General features: G+C 45.0%; 1 protein-coding gene across 6 annotated transcripts in view; it reads left to right on the forward strand.

The window, feature by feature from the left end:
* Positions 1-17730, forward strand: part of CLCN6 (chloride voltage-gated channel 6) — a 33975-nt gene that overhangs the window by 1960 nt on the left and 14285 nt on the right. For 5 of the 6 annotated variants that reach the window (XM_045165723.1, XM_045165726.1, XM_045165725.1 and 2 more), the window contains exons 3-13: positions 5258-5323; positions 5894-5959; positions 8563-8629; positions 10594-10700; positions 11746-11872; positions 13068-13135; positions 14417-14475; positions 15331-15463; positions 16457-16570; positions 16818-16984; positions 17527-17653. In XM_045165723.1, the coding sequence (XP_045021658.1) occupies positions 5258-5323; positions 5894-5959; positions 8563-8629; positions 10594-10700; positions 11746-11872; positions 13068-13135; positions 14417-14475; positions 15331-15463; positions 16457-16570; positions 16818-16984; positions 17527-17653 (1101 nt within the window). The remainder of the gene's footprint in view (positions 1-5257; positions 5324-5893; positions 5960-8562; positions 8630-10593; positions 10701-11745; positions 11873-13067; positions 13136-14416; positions 14476-15330; positions 15464-16456; positions 16571-16817; positions 16985-17526; positions 17654-17730) is intronic. The other variant, XM_045165724.1, reaches the window with a different exon arrangement.

The raw sequence follows: 17730 nt of genomic DNA on the forward strand, positions 1-17730 counted from the left end.
TTATAGTGAGATTTCTACGACTTTTGAAATGGCAAAAACAAGCCATGGTTGTGATAGAGATTTTCATATGATTTGCAAAAAGAAGCTAGGGAAAAATCTACAATCCTGTTCATGAAAAGATGACTGTTCATTTTATTAAACGTCCTTTTCTGTGCCTTCTTTTAAATAACAAAGTGAAATTCTACTAAATACACTATTTTAACATGGTTTTCCCTCCCAGTTGATAACAAATTTTTGTTTATCAATAGATACTTTTCTGTAAATCATTTTTAAATGGGGAAATAGTATTTCATTATCTATGAAATAAGATAATGTTTTTTATCTGACTTTTCTATGTTATGAATTGCATGGTGGTGACCATCCTTTCTTGTTTATCTTTAATTGCTTTCTTAGAACTAATTCCCAAAGTGAGATTAATAGTGTCTATACTTAATGACTTAAAAAAAAATAATACCATGTACTTAAAAAATTCAATATTCTAGAGCAATAACATACCCAGACTAATTTTCTTTCTAATATCTTATCTACTTTTGCTGTAGAATTGAGTGTATCTGTTACGATTCATAGCTTCTCATGGAACTCTTTTTAAGTTCCATGAGAAGCTACAAATCATAAATGTAGACAAAATGGGCAGAATAGTACACTGAAAACCCCCTGTACTCGTCAGACAGCATCGTTCAGTCATGCCTAACCGTGTTTCATGTGTGTACCCATCCACTTCCCCAGTCCCATATTATCTTGAAGGAAAGTCTATACATCATATCATTTCACCCATAAATAATTCAGTTCGAGTCTCTAGTGGAGAAGGATACTTTTTTTCCTATCATAAGCCAGTGCCATTTTCACACCTAAGAAATTCACAATAAGTCCTTGATGTCAAACAACCAGTGTTTGGGTTTTCCAGTTGTCTTATAAATGTCATAAGTACTTTTTCATAGTTTGTTTGAATTGGGTTCCAAGTAAGGTCCTAACGTTGTACTTGATAAATCTTTTAAGTCAAATATTTTGTTTGAGATGAAGTAGATTCCACCTTCATCTTTGTTTTGTTTTGTTTCATCTTTTTTTTTCCCCCTTGCAATTGACTTAACAAAATAATTTTAAGAGTCTAAAATTTGCCAACTGTACTGCAGTGGCATAATGTGTTACTCTGATGTGAGTGCTTTTAATCAATCAAAAAGCACTATATCCAATGATGTATTGTCTCATATTTCTTCTTTAAAATAATTAATTTATTTTATTTATTTGGCTGCGCCAGGTCTTAGTTGCAGCAGGTGGGACCTTGAATATTCGTCAAGGCATGCAAACTCTTAGTTGCAACATGTGGATCTAGTTCCCTGAGCAGGGATGGAACCTGGGCCCCCTGCTTTGGGAGCATGGAGTCTTAGTCCCTGGACCATCAGGGAAGTCCCATAACTCTTAAATACGTGTTTGCTTGTACACAGTAGAAAGATTTGAAAGAATTAGTATGATAATCCATTTCGTGCTGTCACCTTGCAGTCCCTCCCTGAACCTGGTGATATCATTCTGATGGTTACAGTTGACACTGTCCCAGCCTTTATCCTCCTCCTGAGATCTCAACACTGCATGTCTGCTCCATTGATCTTCTGTTCCCTTCACTCTTTTTGCTAAATTGCACTCATGTCAGTAATGCATTTCCTCTCACCTGATATGCATATTTGTGTAAATTTTATGGGTTAATGTTCTTCCGTGTGAGTCATTAATATTTTTCAATTAACCATCTTCTTGAGAGCATCTGCTGTAAGAGCAAGTTAGTTAGGCATTGATTCAGAAAAGTCAGCTCAGATTTTATTTATGAGGGATCAACTAGAAAACCCTTCTGCTGCAGATCTTTCTAAAATGTGCTACTTCCTGCCTTAGTGGGCTTCCCTGGTAGCTCAGCTGGTAAAGAATCCGCCTGCAATGCGGGAAACCTGGGTTCAATCCCTGGGTTGGGAAGATCCCCTGGACAAGGGAATGGCTACCCACCCTGGTATTCTTGGCCTAGAGAATTCCACGGATAGAGGAGCCTGGCAGGCTACAGTCCATGGGCTCACAAAGAGTTGGACACAACCAAGTGACTAGCACACACAGTTCCTGCCTTAGTTAAAATTCGTTGTACGTACTTGACTTTTTCTTTAATAAGTTGGGGATCTTACAAGATGTTAGAATCCCCGTTTGACATCCATTCTCATTATAGATGGTTTGAATAATATCAACTCCCTGTTTGTGGGATGAGACCATTCCTAAGGAGTATTGTTTTTCTGCATGTCACAGAACCTATAGTGCCCTTTTGAGGTAGAGAAAGGCACCCCCTCAGAGCTGAGGACTTAGAATTTCTAACAGGCCTCCCCTCCCTGAGTCATTTCAACGCCAACACCCCTGCTAAAGGCTCATCGAAGGTGCTTTTTGTGGGGGCTGTAAGATGCCTTCCTGAGTGAATTTGGGCTACACCACAGTCCCCATTTGTGCCCTATGGCCGGGTGCCATGTTTGCTCATAACCATGGACATCAGCCCTGCAGCCTACCTATTCCTGAGTGAATTTGGGCTACACCACAGTCCCCATTTGTGCCCTATGGCCGGGTGCCATGTTTGCTCATAACCATGGACATCAGCCCTGCAGCCTACCTATACAAGTTTTATTTTTAAAGAATTTTAAAGAAGTTGTTCGTTTCCCAAACCAAAGAGTAACATATACAGCAGAAATAAAAGAAAATTATAGTCATGGCAAAGGAGAAGTAATTATCTGGTTTTAATAACAGATCATATAGTTCATGGGTACATGTTTACCAAGTGTCAAATTTTCAAAGCTTAAAAAAAAAGTTTGGTGTTCTTGTATTACAGTTCTTTCTAAATGCCCCTTTTAATAGCCTTATTGAGCTATAATTCACATTCTATACAGTTTACCCATTTAAATTGTACATGCAGTGGTTTTTAGTATATTCACAGAGTTGCACAACTATCATCAAATCAATTTCAGAATATTTTCATCACCCAGAGAGAAAACATGCACCTGTTAGCAGTCACCGCCCACTTTTCTTGCCCCTGACCATAGGCAAGCACTAATCTGCTTTCTGTGGCTATACCTTTGCCTGTTGTGGATGTCTGCAAACCTTCTCAATGTTTATGGAGCCTAAGCATTATTAGAACCATCAAGCAAATAATTGCTAGTGATTTTTATACATATTGGGCATGAAGGATATCATATTTTTCAACATGTTAATTTTTTCCCATTTGTTCCTAGAATGTGATGTCACTTAATTGATTAAAATGTGTGTGTGTGTGTACATACACACATATATATGTATATGTGTGTGGACATACAGTTAACCCTTGAACAACATGAGTTTAAAGTGCTCAGGTCCACTTATATGCAGGTTTGTTGGTTTTTTTTTTTTTTCCAATAAATATTGTATTTTCATTTTACAGATCTTTAAGTGTGGGGAAGAATTTGTGTTCCATTAGAGATCACAGTGTGTGGAATCTAAAGAACTAGGGTTGAGTCCTGATTCTATCCACATTATTTCAGCTTCTTGTCCTTGGTTGAGCCATTTATCAAATTCTTCATTTTTGAGGAAGAAATAGCAAAATGTGGATTTTTACCTGTGTGGAAAGTTGCTTCCCCTAACCCCTTTGTTGTTCAAGGGTCTACTGTATGTGTGTGCGTGTGTGTGTATGTGTATGTATGTAAACTATATATGCGTATATAATCACTAAATACACATATGTTTAATCATTCACTTGATGGGTCTAGTTTCCCAGCAGAAATATTGTTTACTGGTTGTTTTTTTTTTTTTCCCCTGATTGGTTTTTTTTGTTTTATTATCAGGCAGACAAGTTTGTTTTAATATAAAAAAATGTTCACCATATTTGCCAGGAGAATTTTAAGTAATATCCAGATGTGAGTGCCTACTGAAATACCACCTCAGAGTTAACCATTGTGAACGGTTTTCCCAAACGTTTTTTATTGTTTGCTGACATACAAATCTTTGTTTAATCAAAATAGGATGCTATTACACCTTTTAATCTACATCTGCCTTTATTTATTTATTTTGCATCTTGTCTTTTTAACTTAATCTTTGCACATTGGCTACATCTGTCCTTGAAGACCTGTCCAAATTCTTTTAAAGGCGTGTGCGTGCTAAGTCGCTCAGTCATGTCCCAACTCTGTGCAACCCTATGGACTGTAGCCTGCCAGACTCCTCTGTCCATGGGATTCTCCAGGCAAGACCACTGAAGTGGGTTGCCATGCCCTCCTGCAGGGGATCTTCCCAACCCGAGTCTCTTACGTCCCCTGTATTGGCAGGCAGGTTCTTTACCACTAGTACCACCTGGGAAGCCCTGTGACTACATAGTCTTCCATATTGGGTGGATAAAAGTTGATTTGATCAGTCACCTGCTGCTACTCCAGGACCCTTTTAGAAAAGGAATTTGGACTTTGGGTAGTCACAGAAATGGAATGAACTATCACATGTCACACCTGCATTTGTTTAGCGGCTGACTCTGAACTCCTGTGTGGGAATGTGGCCACCAGGCCAGTGTCCCAAGTTTGTTCACTAGCTGGTGTGTAAGTAGCAACAGGTTATGGGGGGAGAGCACACAGCAGACTGTTTTCTTTTGGTGCCAGACTGCTGCTGCTTGTGCATGATGTAGAAATAAAATCACTTCCTTTGAATTGTTCCTCAGAAATGTCCCTGGCACACCTGCAGATTGTTTGCGGAACTGCTGTGTTCTGTGAAGTTTAAGGAACTGTTTTAGGAGCCAGGCTGGATCTGTGCCTCTTCCTAACATAAACTGGAAGTTGTTTTTTAAAACAGTCTCCACGTTTGTCTCGTGACTCACCTCTTTTTCACAGATCCTAACTGCAGAAGATACTTAAAATTAGACTTGCTAAATTAATTTGGTTCTGGTTAATGGAAGCATTTGTTCATTAATGGAGTAAGTTGGGTAACACCAGTGAGGGCATGAGGTCTTTAGTGTTTTGCAGAAACAGGGCACTTAAAAATATGTAGTTTAAAACTTCTTAAAGTGTAAAGTATTCACCTACAGGGGTGCTGCTGAAATGTCCATGTAAGTGATTTTGATTAAGAAGGACCTGAGGGCGTCCAAGAGTCTGTGTTTCTAACAAGCCCTTCCTGGGTGCTGCTCTGGCCATCAGTGCTTTGAGTGGTGGGAACTGGAAGGTTTATCCTTTCCAGGTTATGGTAATTCTTCCTATCTGCTTATAACTTTTTCTTTACTTACACATTCCTCTTTCAGAGTTTGGATTATGATCGCTGTATCAATGACCCTTATCTGGAAGTTTTGGAGACTATGGATAATAAGGTGAGTTCCTTATTGATCTTTTGGGACCAAGTAGGTTTTATGACAGCCTGAACCCCCCTCCCACCGCCCTCCCCATCCCACCCCTGAGCACTCCATCTCATGCATCGAACGTGGACTGGTAATCTGTTTCACATATGATAATATACATATTTCAATGCTATTCTCTCAAATCATCCCACCCTCGCCTTCTCCTGCAGAGTCCAAAAGACTTTTCTATACATCTGTGTCTCTTTTGGACAGCCTCTTTTTTGTTCTAAATACTTTAGTGATTTTCCTTAACCTTTGGACTCTTAACCCTTTTCATGGGATATTTATTAATACCATCTATTAACTAAATTAAATATATTAATTCCTTAGTCCTTCAACCTGCCAGCCAGCATGTCCACTGTCAGTGCACCTGGCCTGGCCCTTTGCGTTCTTCATTCTTGCATTGTAAAGCTTCCCTGCCACACCAGACATCATCTCTGTGCTTGCTGTCCATGTGGAATTTAGTCTGAAACTGATTGCCTAAGATGTAGTTCCCCCTTGCTGCCATCATAATCCTGAGTCATTCTTTTCCTTTGTGAACAGAAAGGTCGCAAGTATGAGGCAGTCAAGTGGATGATGGTGTTTGCCATTGGAGTCTGCACCGGTCTGGTGAGCAGGCGGGGAGATCGTGGGCCAAGGGGCAGCGGAGGGCAGAGGGCATGTGCCAGTCTGGCAGATAAGTCATTTGTCCTTCTAACAGAGAATGCCTTTTTTCTTTCTTTCTTTTTTAAGTATAATCCTGATACTTTTTTATACTTTTCAATTTATGAAATGAAAGTGAGCCATGCCACGCTGATGTCCTTTAAAGCACTCGAAGTCTTGCTCAAGACCTGTCCTTTGTTATGTGGTCCCATTAGGTAGATGGCAGAGTGGGGAAGAGTGCTTAGTGGATGCTGAGGTCACTGTGCAGGGAGAAAGCAACATGATGAGAACAAAAGTGTGGCTATTATGCTCTTTGCTCGAGCATAGCATGCCAGTAAACAGGACATCGCGGATCTCCGTGAACTCATTACACCGTCCCTCTCCCCTGAACACTGCTCATTTTACCTGGAAGGTAGAGCTGGCAGTTGTGGGTAGAGGAATATGCCTGAGTGCACAGGGTTCTGGGTCAGCACATTCACAGATGAATCCCAGGCAAGAAGAAACCATGAAATATTACCAAAGATTGTCATAGCAAAAGTCTGGAACCATAACTGCTGACTCATCGTGCTTCAACCTGGAGCAGAGAAGCTGGAAGAGTTAGCAGACAATCCAAATGATAAATGTCAAATCTGATTTTCTGTCAATACATTGTTAGAAAAGGGGATTGTCATCATCCATACAGACTGCTATAGCAAAAGTACCATGGACTGAGGGGTTTAAACAACAGGCATTTACTTTTCATAGTTCTGGGGTCTGGAATGTCCAGGCCAACAGATCTGGTGTCTGGTGAGGGCTCAATTCATCATTCACACATGGCCGTCTTTTTGCTGTGTCTTCAGGTGGCAGGAGAGGCAAGGGAGCTCTCTGGGGTCTCTTTTATAAGGACACTAATCCTATTCATGACCTAATTACTACAGAGGCCCCCCCACCTCCTAAGTAGAGGAGGTTAGCATTTCAATATATGAATTTGGGAGTGGCAGGGGAGACCACAAACATTAGCCCATAACAGTATATATGTATTCTTAAGCAGTAGCCTGTTCATCACCTTTCTCTAGAATTAACCACAGGTTTCAAACTTAATTCTAGATAACATACCCATTAAGTGTAAATACGTATTTAAACATAACATAGCCACAGGAACTGACCACAGGTTTTAATTTCAGATTTTTACTGTAGTAAATTCAGAGATCAAGGAACATCTTACTATTTAAGATTAATAGCATTCAGGAGGCCTCTTTGATAATGTTCTGCCATGTGGGGGCACCATGGGCTGATTTAATTGTTTTACTTTGCTATATAGTTTCCTGGTTGCAGATTACCCTGTAATAAGCATAGTCACTAGCCATATAGGTGTTAGTATTTCTGCAACTGTCGTGTCAAACTCTAGCAACTTTACCGAACACCCTCCTGTTCTGCCTTAAGGCAGGTCTGAAAGCAGACCTGCCTTAATAATGTAGCAACCATCTCCTCTTGCTGCTGGCTCTCTTCTCCTTTGATCTGTCACTGTTTATTGTTTCAATATTTAAAAGCCCCCGAAGCACTGGTTTGCGGGAAGACCAGAGTTAAAGGCACAAAGCCTTTGATCCTGAATTCACATGGTCAGAAGTCTTCCCAGTTCTCTGTTAAGTCCTGAGCACGCCCCTCAGAGAGTGAGCTAGTGGAACAGGAGTGGTTTTCTCTTATTCACCAGGCTAACCATTGGCTATACAATGGTTATAAATCGAAGTCATGATTTATAAAATGGTAATAACAGAGTGCCAAAGAATCAATGCTTTTGAATTGTGGTGGTGGAGAAGACTCTTGAGAGTCCCTTGGAATGCAGGGAGATCAAACCAGTCAATCCTAAAAGAAATCAGTCCTGAGTATACTTTGGCCACCTGATGCAAAGAGCCAACTCATTGGAAAAAATCCTGATGCTGGGAAAGATTGAGGGCAGAAGGAGAAGTGGGTGACAGAGGATGAGATGGTTGGATGGCATCATCAATGGACAAGAACTTGAGCAAACTCTGAGAGATAGTGGAGGACAGGAGCCTGGCATGCTGCAGTCAAGGTGGTTGCAAAGACTCGGACATAACTTAGTGAATGAACAATAACAGATGTGCAAGAGCCATATACTACTCCTGAGTAGGTACTGGCTTTCAAAGTAACATTCTGATACCCTAATCTTTTCTACACTTACCCAGCTAAGGATCACTGAAAGTGTATTTGGATTTCTTCTTTTGACCCTACCTTTGGGAAGAGCAGAGCAGGCCCTCACACGCCTCTGTACTGTTTCTAAGCACTCTCAGTCTTCCTTGGTCTGAGGTTCTTTTTTTATTCTTATCCCTATGTGTTGTAACTCTCCTTCTGACAACTTAGCTACACCCCTTCTTTTGTCCTCAGAAGGGCTGTGGGACCAGACTCAGGTGGGGCACTCCTTGACTAAGGAAAGGCCTGTTCACACATGGCCTGTTGGTAGCATGGGTGCGTGTGACCAACGAAAAAAGCGGTGGGGGGTGGGGGGCTGTGTTTCCAGGGGAGTGCCTATGACAGTGTGGAAACTCAGGTGCCAGCTCTTGTCCTCTTCCCAGGTGGGTCTCTTCGTGGACTTCTTTGCTCGGCTCTTCACGCAGCTCAAGTTTGGTGTGGTGCAGGCGTGTATCCTTTACAAGGGTCACAGTGTTCCCCAACATGTGTGGTTGCTCACCCTGCTTTCCCATACAGAAATGAGTTTACAGACGTGATCTTTGAAGAGCTACTTATTGGCCACTTGAGATTAAAGTTTTGCATTATTATCAAAGGACACAGAGGAAGACTTGAATAGAAAGATGCTCATGGTCATGGTAGTAAGACACGAAGCCCAGATACCTGTTTTTTCTTATCAGTCTGTGAACTGATTGTGGTTCCAAGGAAAAATCTCACTAGAATTGTTAATGGAACTTGAAAATAATTCTCTTCCTAAATTTGTGTGGAATCATAAAGAGCCCAAAGTATCTGAGACAGCTTTGAACAGCAGATGGGACTAGCCGTCCTAGATGTCAAGATTTACATAATTTAAGATATAGTAATTAACCCAGTGTCATATTGGTACAAGAACACCCAATTAGACCAGTGGAAAGTAATAGAGAAGCAGAAACGGGCCCACACGCATACAGCAATGCAGTGAGTGACAGAGTTGATATTATAAATCAGTGAGAAAGGATGGGTTTGTTAATAAAAGATGCTGGGGGATTGGTTACCCATCTGGAAAAATACAAAATTAGATTCTTTCTTTGTACTATACATTAATTCCAGATGGATTAAAGATGTAAATAGGCAAAACAAAACTTGAAGAGACTGTGTAACATCAAGACCAGGGAGTAATCTCTAAGAACTCCAGAAGGCATGAAGATCAATAAACTTGATGACATCAAAGTAAACATTCTGTTTATACACGCACCAAAAAAAAAACCTCAGACAATAAAACTCCATAAACAAACTGAAAAACAAGTTTACAGCTTAGGAGAAGTGACTCTCTGTGCATTTAAGAGACAGATAATTAGTATCCATAATAGAGGGAGAACGGCAACTCAATTAAGAAAAAAGCCGAAACAGCTCAGTAGAAAAACATACAAAGGATGGGAGCAGACAGTTCTCAGAAGAGGAAAATGACCTGTGGAAGAGCGCTTACCTCACCACCAGCAGGGAAGTGAGAGTTAAATACACAGGCCGCTGCGTGTCCCTGACTCCTGTGTTTGTGCTCTAGGCGTAGCCCTCAGACATGCACAGAGATGCTCACTGCATCTCTGGGATTGCAGAACTCTGCTGCCACAGCAGGTGGGAGAGTGGGCCAGTGGTGATTCAGATGGTGTAATTTCACATAGAAGTTAAAATGAACCAGCGCTTTTAGATCAACATGGCTAATTCTCAAAAAGTGTTGAGGGAGAAAAAGCAAGGGTAGAAGGTGCATCAACCGCAGCGCCACTGTTTTAATTTCGGAAACACTCAGAACAGTGTGGATGCACGTGGACGTGTTCCGGAGAGGATGTGCAAGGGTTCAGGTTAGGGGTTTCTTCCAGGAAAGAGGGAGGGAAACACAAGGGGTTTTGTTGCTGTTTTGAACGGTATCTAGTGTTTGAATTTTCAAAAAGCACCTGGAGCAGATGTGGCTTAACACTGAGATTTGTTAAGGCTCTGAGGGTACAGATGTTTGTACATCTTGTAATGTTTGAAGTATTTCATGATTTTAAAATGGTTCCTAGTGTAGGAGACAAGGGCTTCCCTGGTGACTCAACGCCTGCCCATGCAGGAGTCGCGGTTTCTACCCCTGGGTTGAGAACATCCCCTGGAGAAGGAAATGGCGACCCACTCCAGTATTCTTGTCTGGGAAATCCCTTGGACAGAGGAGCCCAGCAGGCTACAGTCCATGGGGTCGCGAAAGAGTCAGACATGACTTAATGACGGAAAACACCAATGAGAAGACATCTCAGACAGTTGTGTTTTTGTGAAGTTTATATGTGGAAAACAGGAAGATGTGCAGTAAGCAGCCCCCATGCTTCAGAGGAAGAAAAACTGCTTCATACCTAGTGGTGGCAGGACCGCCCCTACTGGCAGGCTCGTTTTCCTTAACCCCATGTCTGCAGCGGTGGAGGAATGCAGCCAGAAAGGCTGTCTCGCGCTGTCCCTCCTGGAACTCTTGGGTTTCAACTTGACGTTTGTCTTCTTCGCAAGCCTTCTTGTCCTAATTGAGGTGAGGTGTGATGGGGGTGAGGCAGTGGGGGTCTTCTTGCTCATGAGGTTGTTGGGGACTCCATTTTTCTCCATCTCCATTTCCGACATGTCAAGACACTGATTTAGTGTTAAGAGTATAGATTCTTGAAGAAAAAGTGATCTCTCTTTCACTTAGAGAGGTTTTCTGAAAGTGGTTTCAGCCTCTGGGGAGATTAAAGGGGAACAATCTGGACTAGGAGGTTACCTCTCAACCTTGACAGCACATTAGAAGAAACACCTGGGGAATTGTGAAAACACCTTAGAATAACAAATGCTTTAAACCTTGCTGCTGCTGCTCCTGCTAAGTCACGTCAGTCGTGTCTGACTCTGTGCGACCCCATAGACGGCAGCCCACCAGGCTTTCCCGTCCCTGGGATTCTCCAAGCAAGAACACTGGAGTGGGTTGCCATTTCCTTCTCCAATGCATGAAAGTGAAAAGTGAAAGTGAAGTTGCTCAGTCATGTCCGACTCTAGCGACCCCATGGACTACAGCCTACCAGGCTCCTCCATCCATGGATTTTCCAGGCAAAAGTACTGGAGTGGGGTGCCATTGCCTGCTCCGGCTTTAAACCTTAAAGAACTTGAAAAGTGACCAATACCCAGCTTAGACAAATGAGGTAAGAGTCTCCGGAAATGAAGGGCGGCATTTGGCTACCTGATGCGAAGAGCTGACTCATTTGAAAAGACCCTGATGCTGGGAAAGATTGAGGGCAGGAGGAGAAGGGGACAACAGAGGATAAGATGGTTGGATGGCATCACCAACTCGATGGACATGGGTTTGAGTAGACTCCAGGAGTTGGTGATGGACAGGGAGGCCTGGTGTGCTGCAGTTCATGGGGTCGCAAAGAGTCGAACATGACTGAACGACTGAACTGAACTGACTGACTGTTGAAAAGCCTCCCTTCGCAGAAGGTGTTAAATCACCAGGAACTTGTTAGAAATGCATCAGGCCTACTGAGCGTGGTGCTGTCGAGGGTGAGCCCAGTGGGTTCTGAGTTTCTGAGTATGCTTGCTCTCCCCCTCAGCCAGTGGCAGCCGGTTCTGGGATCCCTGAGATCAAATGCTATCTGAATGGCGTGAAAGTGCCTGGAATCGTCCGTCTCCGGACCCTGCTCTGCAAAGTCTTCGGAGTGCTGTTCAGTGTGGCTGGAGGTCAGGAGGGTCTTTCTTTCTTACTTTTTTTCTTTTTTAAAAATATTTATTTATTTGGCTATGCCGGGTCTTATTTGTGGTGTGCAAGCATCCTCAGTCACGTCCAACTCTTTTTGACCTCGTGGACTGTAGCCTGCCAGGCTCCTCTGTTCCTGGGATTCTCCAAGCAGGGATATTGGAGTAGGTTGCCATTTCCTCCTCCAGGGGATCTTCCCAACACAGGAATCAAACCCGCATCTCCTACATTTCCTGTAGGAGGCACCATTTCTTTATTGCACCATCTCAGAAGCCCTGTTACCTGCAGCACACAGGGTATTTTTAGTTGTAGCATGTGGAATCTACTTCCTTGACCAGGGATCAAGCCCAGGTCCCCTGCATTGGGAGCTTGGAGTCTTAGCCACTGGACCACCAGGGAAGTCACAAAAGCATCTTCCTGACCTTTATCTTTCAAGCCTTCCAGGATTGAAGGCCACAAGAATCATTATGGGTGTACATTAAGCAGATGTGGCCTTGGAAGTTTCTACCCTCAAACAGATCTCTGCACTTTTTGTTGATGAGTTAGTTTTTAAATGTAAACGCTGTTAATAAGTTACCATTCAGAGCTGTCTGACCAGCGCACCATTGAGTTTCAAAGTAGAGCGACTATCTAGTTGATTTGTGGAGTTGGCTTTTAGCAAAGTCAGCAAGATTTTTGTGCCAGATGGTAAATATTTTAGGCTTTGTGGGCCAAGTGGCAAAAAGGAGCTATTATGTAGGTGCTTAAACTTACATAACCACTTCAAATGTATCCATTCAAGAATGTAAAAAACCATTCTGAGCTCTTGGGCTGTATAAAAATAGGCAGCAAGCCTGTCTTGGCCCTCAGGCTACGATTTGCTGACCCCGAATTTAGAATTTCAAGGTTGCTGCTGCTGCTGCTAAGTCGCTTCAGTCGTGTCCAACTCTGTGCGACCCCAGAGACAGCAGCCCACCAGGCTCCCCTGTCCCTGGGATTCTCCAGGCAAGAACACTGGAGTGGGTTGCCATTTCCTTCTCCAAGAATTTCAAGGTTACTTTCTCTTATTTGATAGGGATTTGACTCACTGTTAGCAAGTCGTTTGATCACCTCTGTTTTATAGTTGTCAAGAGAAAGGTCTATGTAACAAAGATTGTTCTGTGCTGATAGATTATCTTGCCTTTTTCCACCTGTTCCCAGGGCTGTTTGTGGGGAAGGAAGGCCCCATGATCCACAGTGGAGCAGTGGTGGGGGCTGGACTCCCACAGGTAAGGGTTGATGGGCTGTCGGGGGTGGATTGGCCTTCAGAGTGGGCCTCCTGGGCAGGGACGTGTCCGTAGTTAAAATTGGGAAAAAATCCATCAAGAGCACCCTAATGTGGCCTTGGGATCCATTATCAGTTTGGGTTGATGAGAAACATAAGGTCTATCTCCCAGGAGAGCAGGTAGCTGGTACCTGGAGGTTGTATTGGGGCCCTGCGGGGTCCTGGGAGCAGAAATGGAACAGAGAGAGAGTTCAAACGAAAGTCACCCGGTGCTCCCACAGCCATTGCCAAGCGCCTGCACACAGGGTGGCTTTCAGAGCGTCCCAAGAGAGGCTGGAAGCCTTGGCTATGATGGTTTCAGGCACAGGCCGATGCTGATACCGTTGGATGCGGCAAGGGAATAACAGCTGCTGTTCATCAGGTGCCATCTGGGCCAGACTCTCTTGTCCCATCTCCTCTCTTTAAGCCACTTCAGGGACTTCCCTGGTGAGTCCAGTGGTTAGGACTCTGAGCTTCCACTGCCATGGGCCTGGGTCCCATCCCCAGTCAGGGAACTAAGATCCCACAAGCCATGTGGCCCAACCAGAAAAAAGCCCCCTCGGGTTTAGTTGTCCTCATCAGCATCATTCCTAGATGAGGAGCCGAGGCTCAGGGAGGCCAAGAGGCTCACTCAGGACTCCCAGACTCCCCTTCTCACAGGCTGGTCCACAGAGGAAAGTCTCAGTTCCTTGTGAACTGTCACTTGTAGACAGTTCATGTCTCACGTTCTAAGGGAAGGGAGTTGCTGTGGTGGCTGTGTTGTCCAGGAGAAGGAAAGAAGACCCTGTCGTCCAGAGCCCATCTTTTGATCTCTCTCGTTACTGCCTCATCTCATCTCCATGCACTGGCCTCTAGGAAGTAAGCCGAGAGGTAGAAGGAGGCCAGGCCAGGATGGGGCGGTAGTCTGAGATTTTGTCAGGCAGTCACTTGGCTCTTCCCTGGTGACTGCCCCGAGCAGAGCTCATGTCTTCTGTAGCAGCTTTCAGTTCCTCTCCACCCTTTACCCAGCTGTCTCCCCTTTTCCTTTCAGACTTGTTGAGTATGTACAAAACGCAGTTTCTGAAGAGCCTAGGAATCCGGGGGTAGGAAAGAAGTTCCTCCTCAAAGTCAGCTCTTTTAGCAGCTGCTGTCCTAGACTCTCCTCCTTGTGGCTCCTGCCCAGGAGCGGTCAGGCTGCAGGGACTCCCAGTGCTGTGGCTTCCTGCAGCTTCGGGCCCCTCCCTAACTCTGCTTTCTCATGTTCTAGTTTCAGAGCATCTCCTTACGAAAGATCCAGTTTAACTTTCCCTATTTTCGAAGTGACAGGTATGGAAAGGTTAGAAATTGGGGCGTTTTTTTTTTTGTTTTTTTTTTTTAATAAGCTGTTCGTTTATTGCCACTGAGACCTTGTACCTGCTCTAACCGGGCTCATAGTCTCCCCGGCTTGGGTGGGCTGCATGCAGAACCCAACCATCAGGAAGTAGGTGGGCTTTGAATTATTTTTCTGAAAATTAGGAGCACAAGGGGCAAGCAGGCATCACAGCTTCTGTTTTGCCATAACCCAGGGCCTAGAAACATCTCTGGCAACAAAGAACATGGTCCAAGATAAAAAATACAACCAAGAAAGTCCATTGGCATATTATCAAGAATGGCGTTTATTTACTTGGTCCACCGCTTCGGGCTTGGAAGGTCTCTGCACCCTGTGCGATTTGCAGGTGTTACTGACCTGCATGCCTGGCGAGGCCCTTGCAGTCAGGGGCCCACACCTGAGTTGGAGTCCACCTTCTCACCTTCCTGCCGGGCACTGTCACCTGTCCTGCTTGCAGCCACACTTGGCCATTTTCTCTGGTATTGGGCTTTCTGGAAGGAAGGTCTAGGGAGCCGGTGGCTCAGTGGTGATACCAGAAATCTTTGACCTGCCTTCTGAGAGTTCATGCTTGGAGTTGACTAATGTCAGGGAGCCTCCTGCCTGGCGGAGTTCAAATAGGGGAGAGCATCTGGCTGGTTAGTGAACTGTGTTCAGTGCTGAGTCACTTTGGCAGAAATCGAAGCCCTTTGTGAGCCCTGACTGTTTTTGGGTCTCGAGATAATAGAATGTCGGTGCGTAAGGAAGTGAGAAAACTGCCCTTTGCAGCCTGAGGACTGTTTCTCAGATAAACCATCTCTCTCTCCACCCCTTAGAGACAAGCGGGACTTTGTATCAGCAGGGGCAGCCGCCGGAGTTGCTGCAGCTTTTGGGGCCCCCATTGGGGGCACCCTGTTCAGTCTGGAGGAGGGTTCGTCCTTCTGGAACCAAGGGCTCACATGGAGAGTGGTAAGGAGGGCCTTCCCCGAGCTTAACCACCTTACCCCCACCCCAGGTTTCATCTGGACAACTCTTACTCGATACATTTACCAGGAGTTTTTTTTCTCCTCTTTCACTGTTTACCACAGACATACTTTATGTACAGTCATAAATGTCTGAAAATAAAAGGAACAGAAAAGGTAGACCATGTCAGCGCTAACCAGAATAAGGCTGCTGTAGGTGGTTCCGTGGTAAAGAATCCACCTGCCAGTGCAGGAGACTTGGATTCAATCCCTGGGTCGGGAAGACCCCTGGAGAAGGAAATGGCAACCCCCTCCAGTATTCTTGCCTGGGAAATCCCATAGACAGGGGAGCCTGATGGGCTGCAGCCTATGGGGTTGCAAGAGAGTCACACAACTGAGCAACTCAACAACAAAAAGTAGTGTATTAGTGTTAAAGGAGACTTTGAGGCATATCACAGTGGTAAAAGTCTCGATTTAATGGATAGTTTCAGGCTAACCTGTAGTTTTGATGAGGCCAGACTGACTTCCTTTGCTCTACATGCCTGTATCCTCCTATGGACTGTTCTCTATTTCCCATATTAACTTCTGTGAACTGTTCTCTATTTCCCATATTAACATACTTCCCGTCCCCAGTGAGACGTTATCCTCTTATGACGAACTATCTGACTGGAAACGTGAGACCACTGTGGTCCTGACTGAGCTCCCGTCTGCTCGCTCAGGGAACATGTTCTTCCTCTGGTGTTTGCTGTTCCTCTTTTAGCATAGGGTCTGGTGCACCATAGACTTTAAATAGTCCACCAAAGGCTGAATGGAAACTCCTACTAGCCCGATTTCCAGCTTTTCACACTTGAGGTGAACTTACAGCCATGGTCACCCGAGCCCCATGTCCAGACCTGGAGTTGGAGGTCTCTGTGTGGAGCCGTAGGTTTACGGGACGCATCTGGGAGGAAGTAGGACTTGCAGCTATGAGCTGTTTTTGTTTTTGTCACCTGTTTCCCAGCTCTTCTGCTCCATGTCTGCCACCTTCACCCTCAATTTCTTTCGTTCTGGAATTCAATTTGGAAGTTGGGGTTCCTTCCAGCTCCCTGGGCTGCTGAACTTCGGCGAGTTTAAGGTATGTTTTGTCCTTGCCCTCAGAATTTCTTTTTTGACCCGTGACAATTGCTCTTAAGTAAAGTATCAGAGAGAAGCTGGCAGAGGTAGGTGCGCCTGGGCCCTGTAGTCTCCTGCATGCGTGTGCTTAGTGTGGGCAGGATTCCAGCACCGCTTCGGCTCTCGTCTCTGTCTTCTCTGCTCTTGCCCCTTCCTGTTCTCACGGGCACTCTGGTTTTTCTCTCTCCCTCCCCTGCCCTTTCTCTCAGTGCTCTGACTCTGATAAAAAATGTCATCTCTGGACAGCTATGGACTTGGGTTTCTTCATCGCGATGGGGGTCATTGGGGGCCTCCTGGGAGCCACGTTCAACTGTCTGAACAAGAGGCTTGCAAAGTACCGTATGCGAAACGTGCACCCGAAACCTAAGCTCGTCAGGTACCCTCGCAGTCGCCTCCCCCATCTGCTGCGGCTCCCCGGCCCCATGTGGACCGGCCATCTCTCCTGAGGAATAGACCCCACTTCCCATGCCAGCTTCCAGGTCACGTCTAAGACTGAGAACATAAATGTGTTTATCAGACAGACCAAGAGACTGCGGCTGAGCTTAACTTATATCAGAGCCACTCTGGCTCCCGGCCTCTCTCGACTTGGCCACGGGGACACATGGCAGAGTCAGTATTGGCCCCGCCAAGGGGTGCGCTGTCATGAGACTCTCACCCTGGGACTTAAAGTGGGAAGCCATTCATTCCTTGGAGAGAGATGATGTGGCCGCAGCAGCCTCGCCACTAACCACCTGTACAGATTTGTACATAGAGATTGCTGGAACACAGCAAGCCGCTGATACATTCTGCGCGTGTGCTGACTGCCCAGGGGCAGCAGTGCGTGCTCTGGGGGCAGGGAGGGTTGGGGGTAGGCAGTTTCAAGTTCCCAAGACCAGGTGGCTTTTTAGTCCATGCTAACAGCTGTGTTTTGCCTCCTAGAGTCTTGGAGAGCCTCTTGGTGTCCCTGGTGACCACCGTGGTGGTGTTTGTGGCCTCCATGGTGTTGGGAGAATGCCGCCAGGTGACTTCTGCGGCTCAAGTTGGGAATGACTCCATCCCGCTCCAGGTAACCCCCTGTGCACCTGCTGCCCTTGTCCTACGTCCACAGAGACGAAGCATCCAGAATGTATGACGTGCCTCTGT

This window comes from Bubalus bubalis, chromosome 5 (genome assembly GCF_019923935.1).
Source record: "Bubalus bubalis isolate 160015118507 breed Murrah chromosome 5, NDDB_SH_1, whole genome shotgun sequence".
Classification (NCBI taxonomy): Eukaryota; Metazoa; Chordata; class Mammalia; order Artiodactyla; family Bovidae; genus Bubalus; species Bubalus bubalis.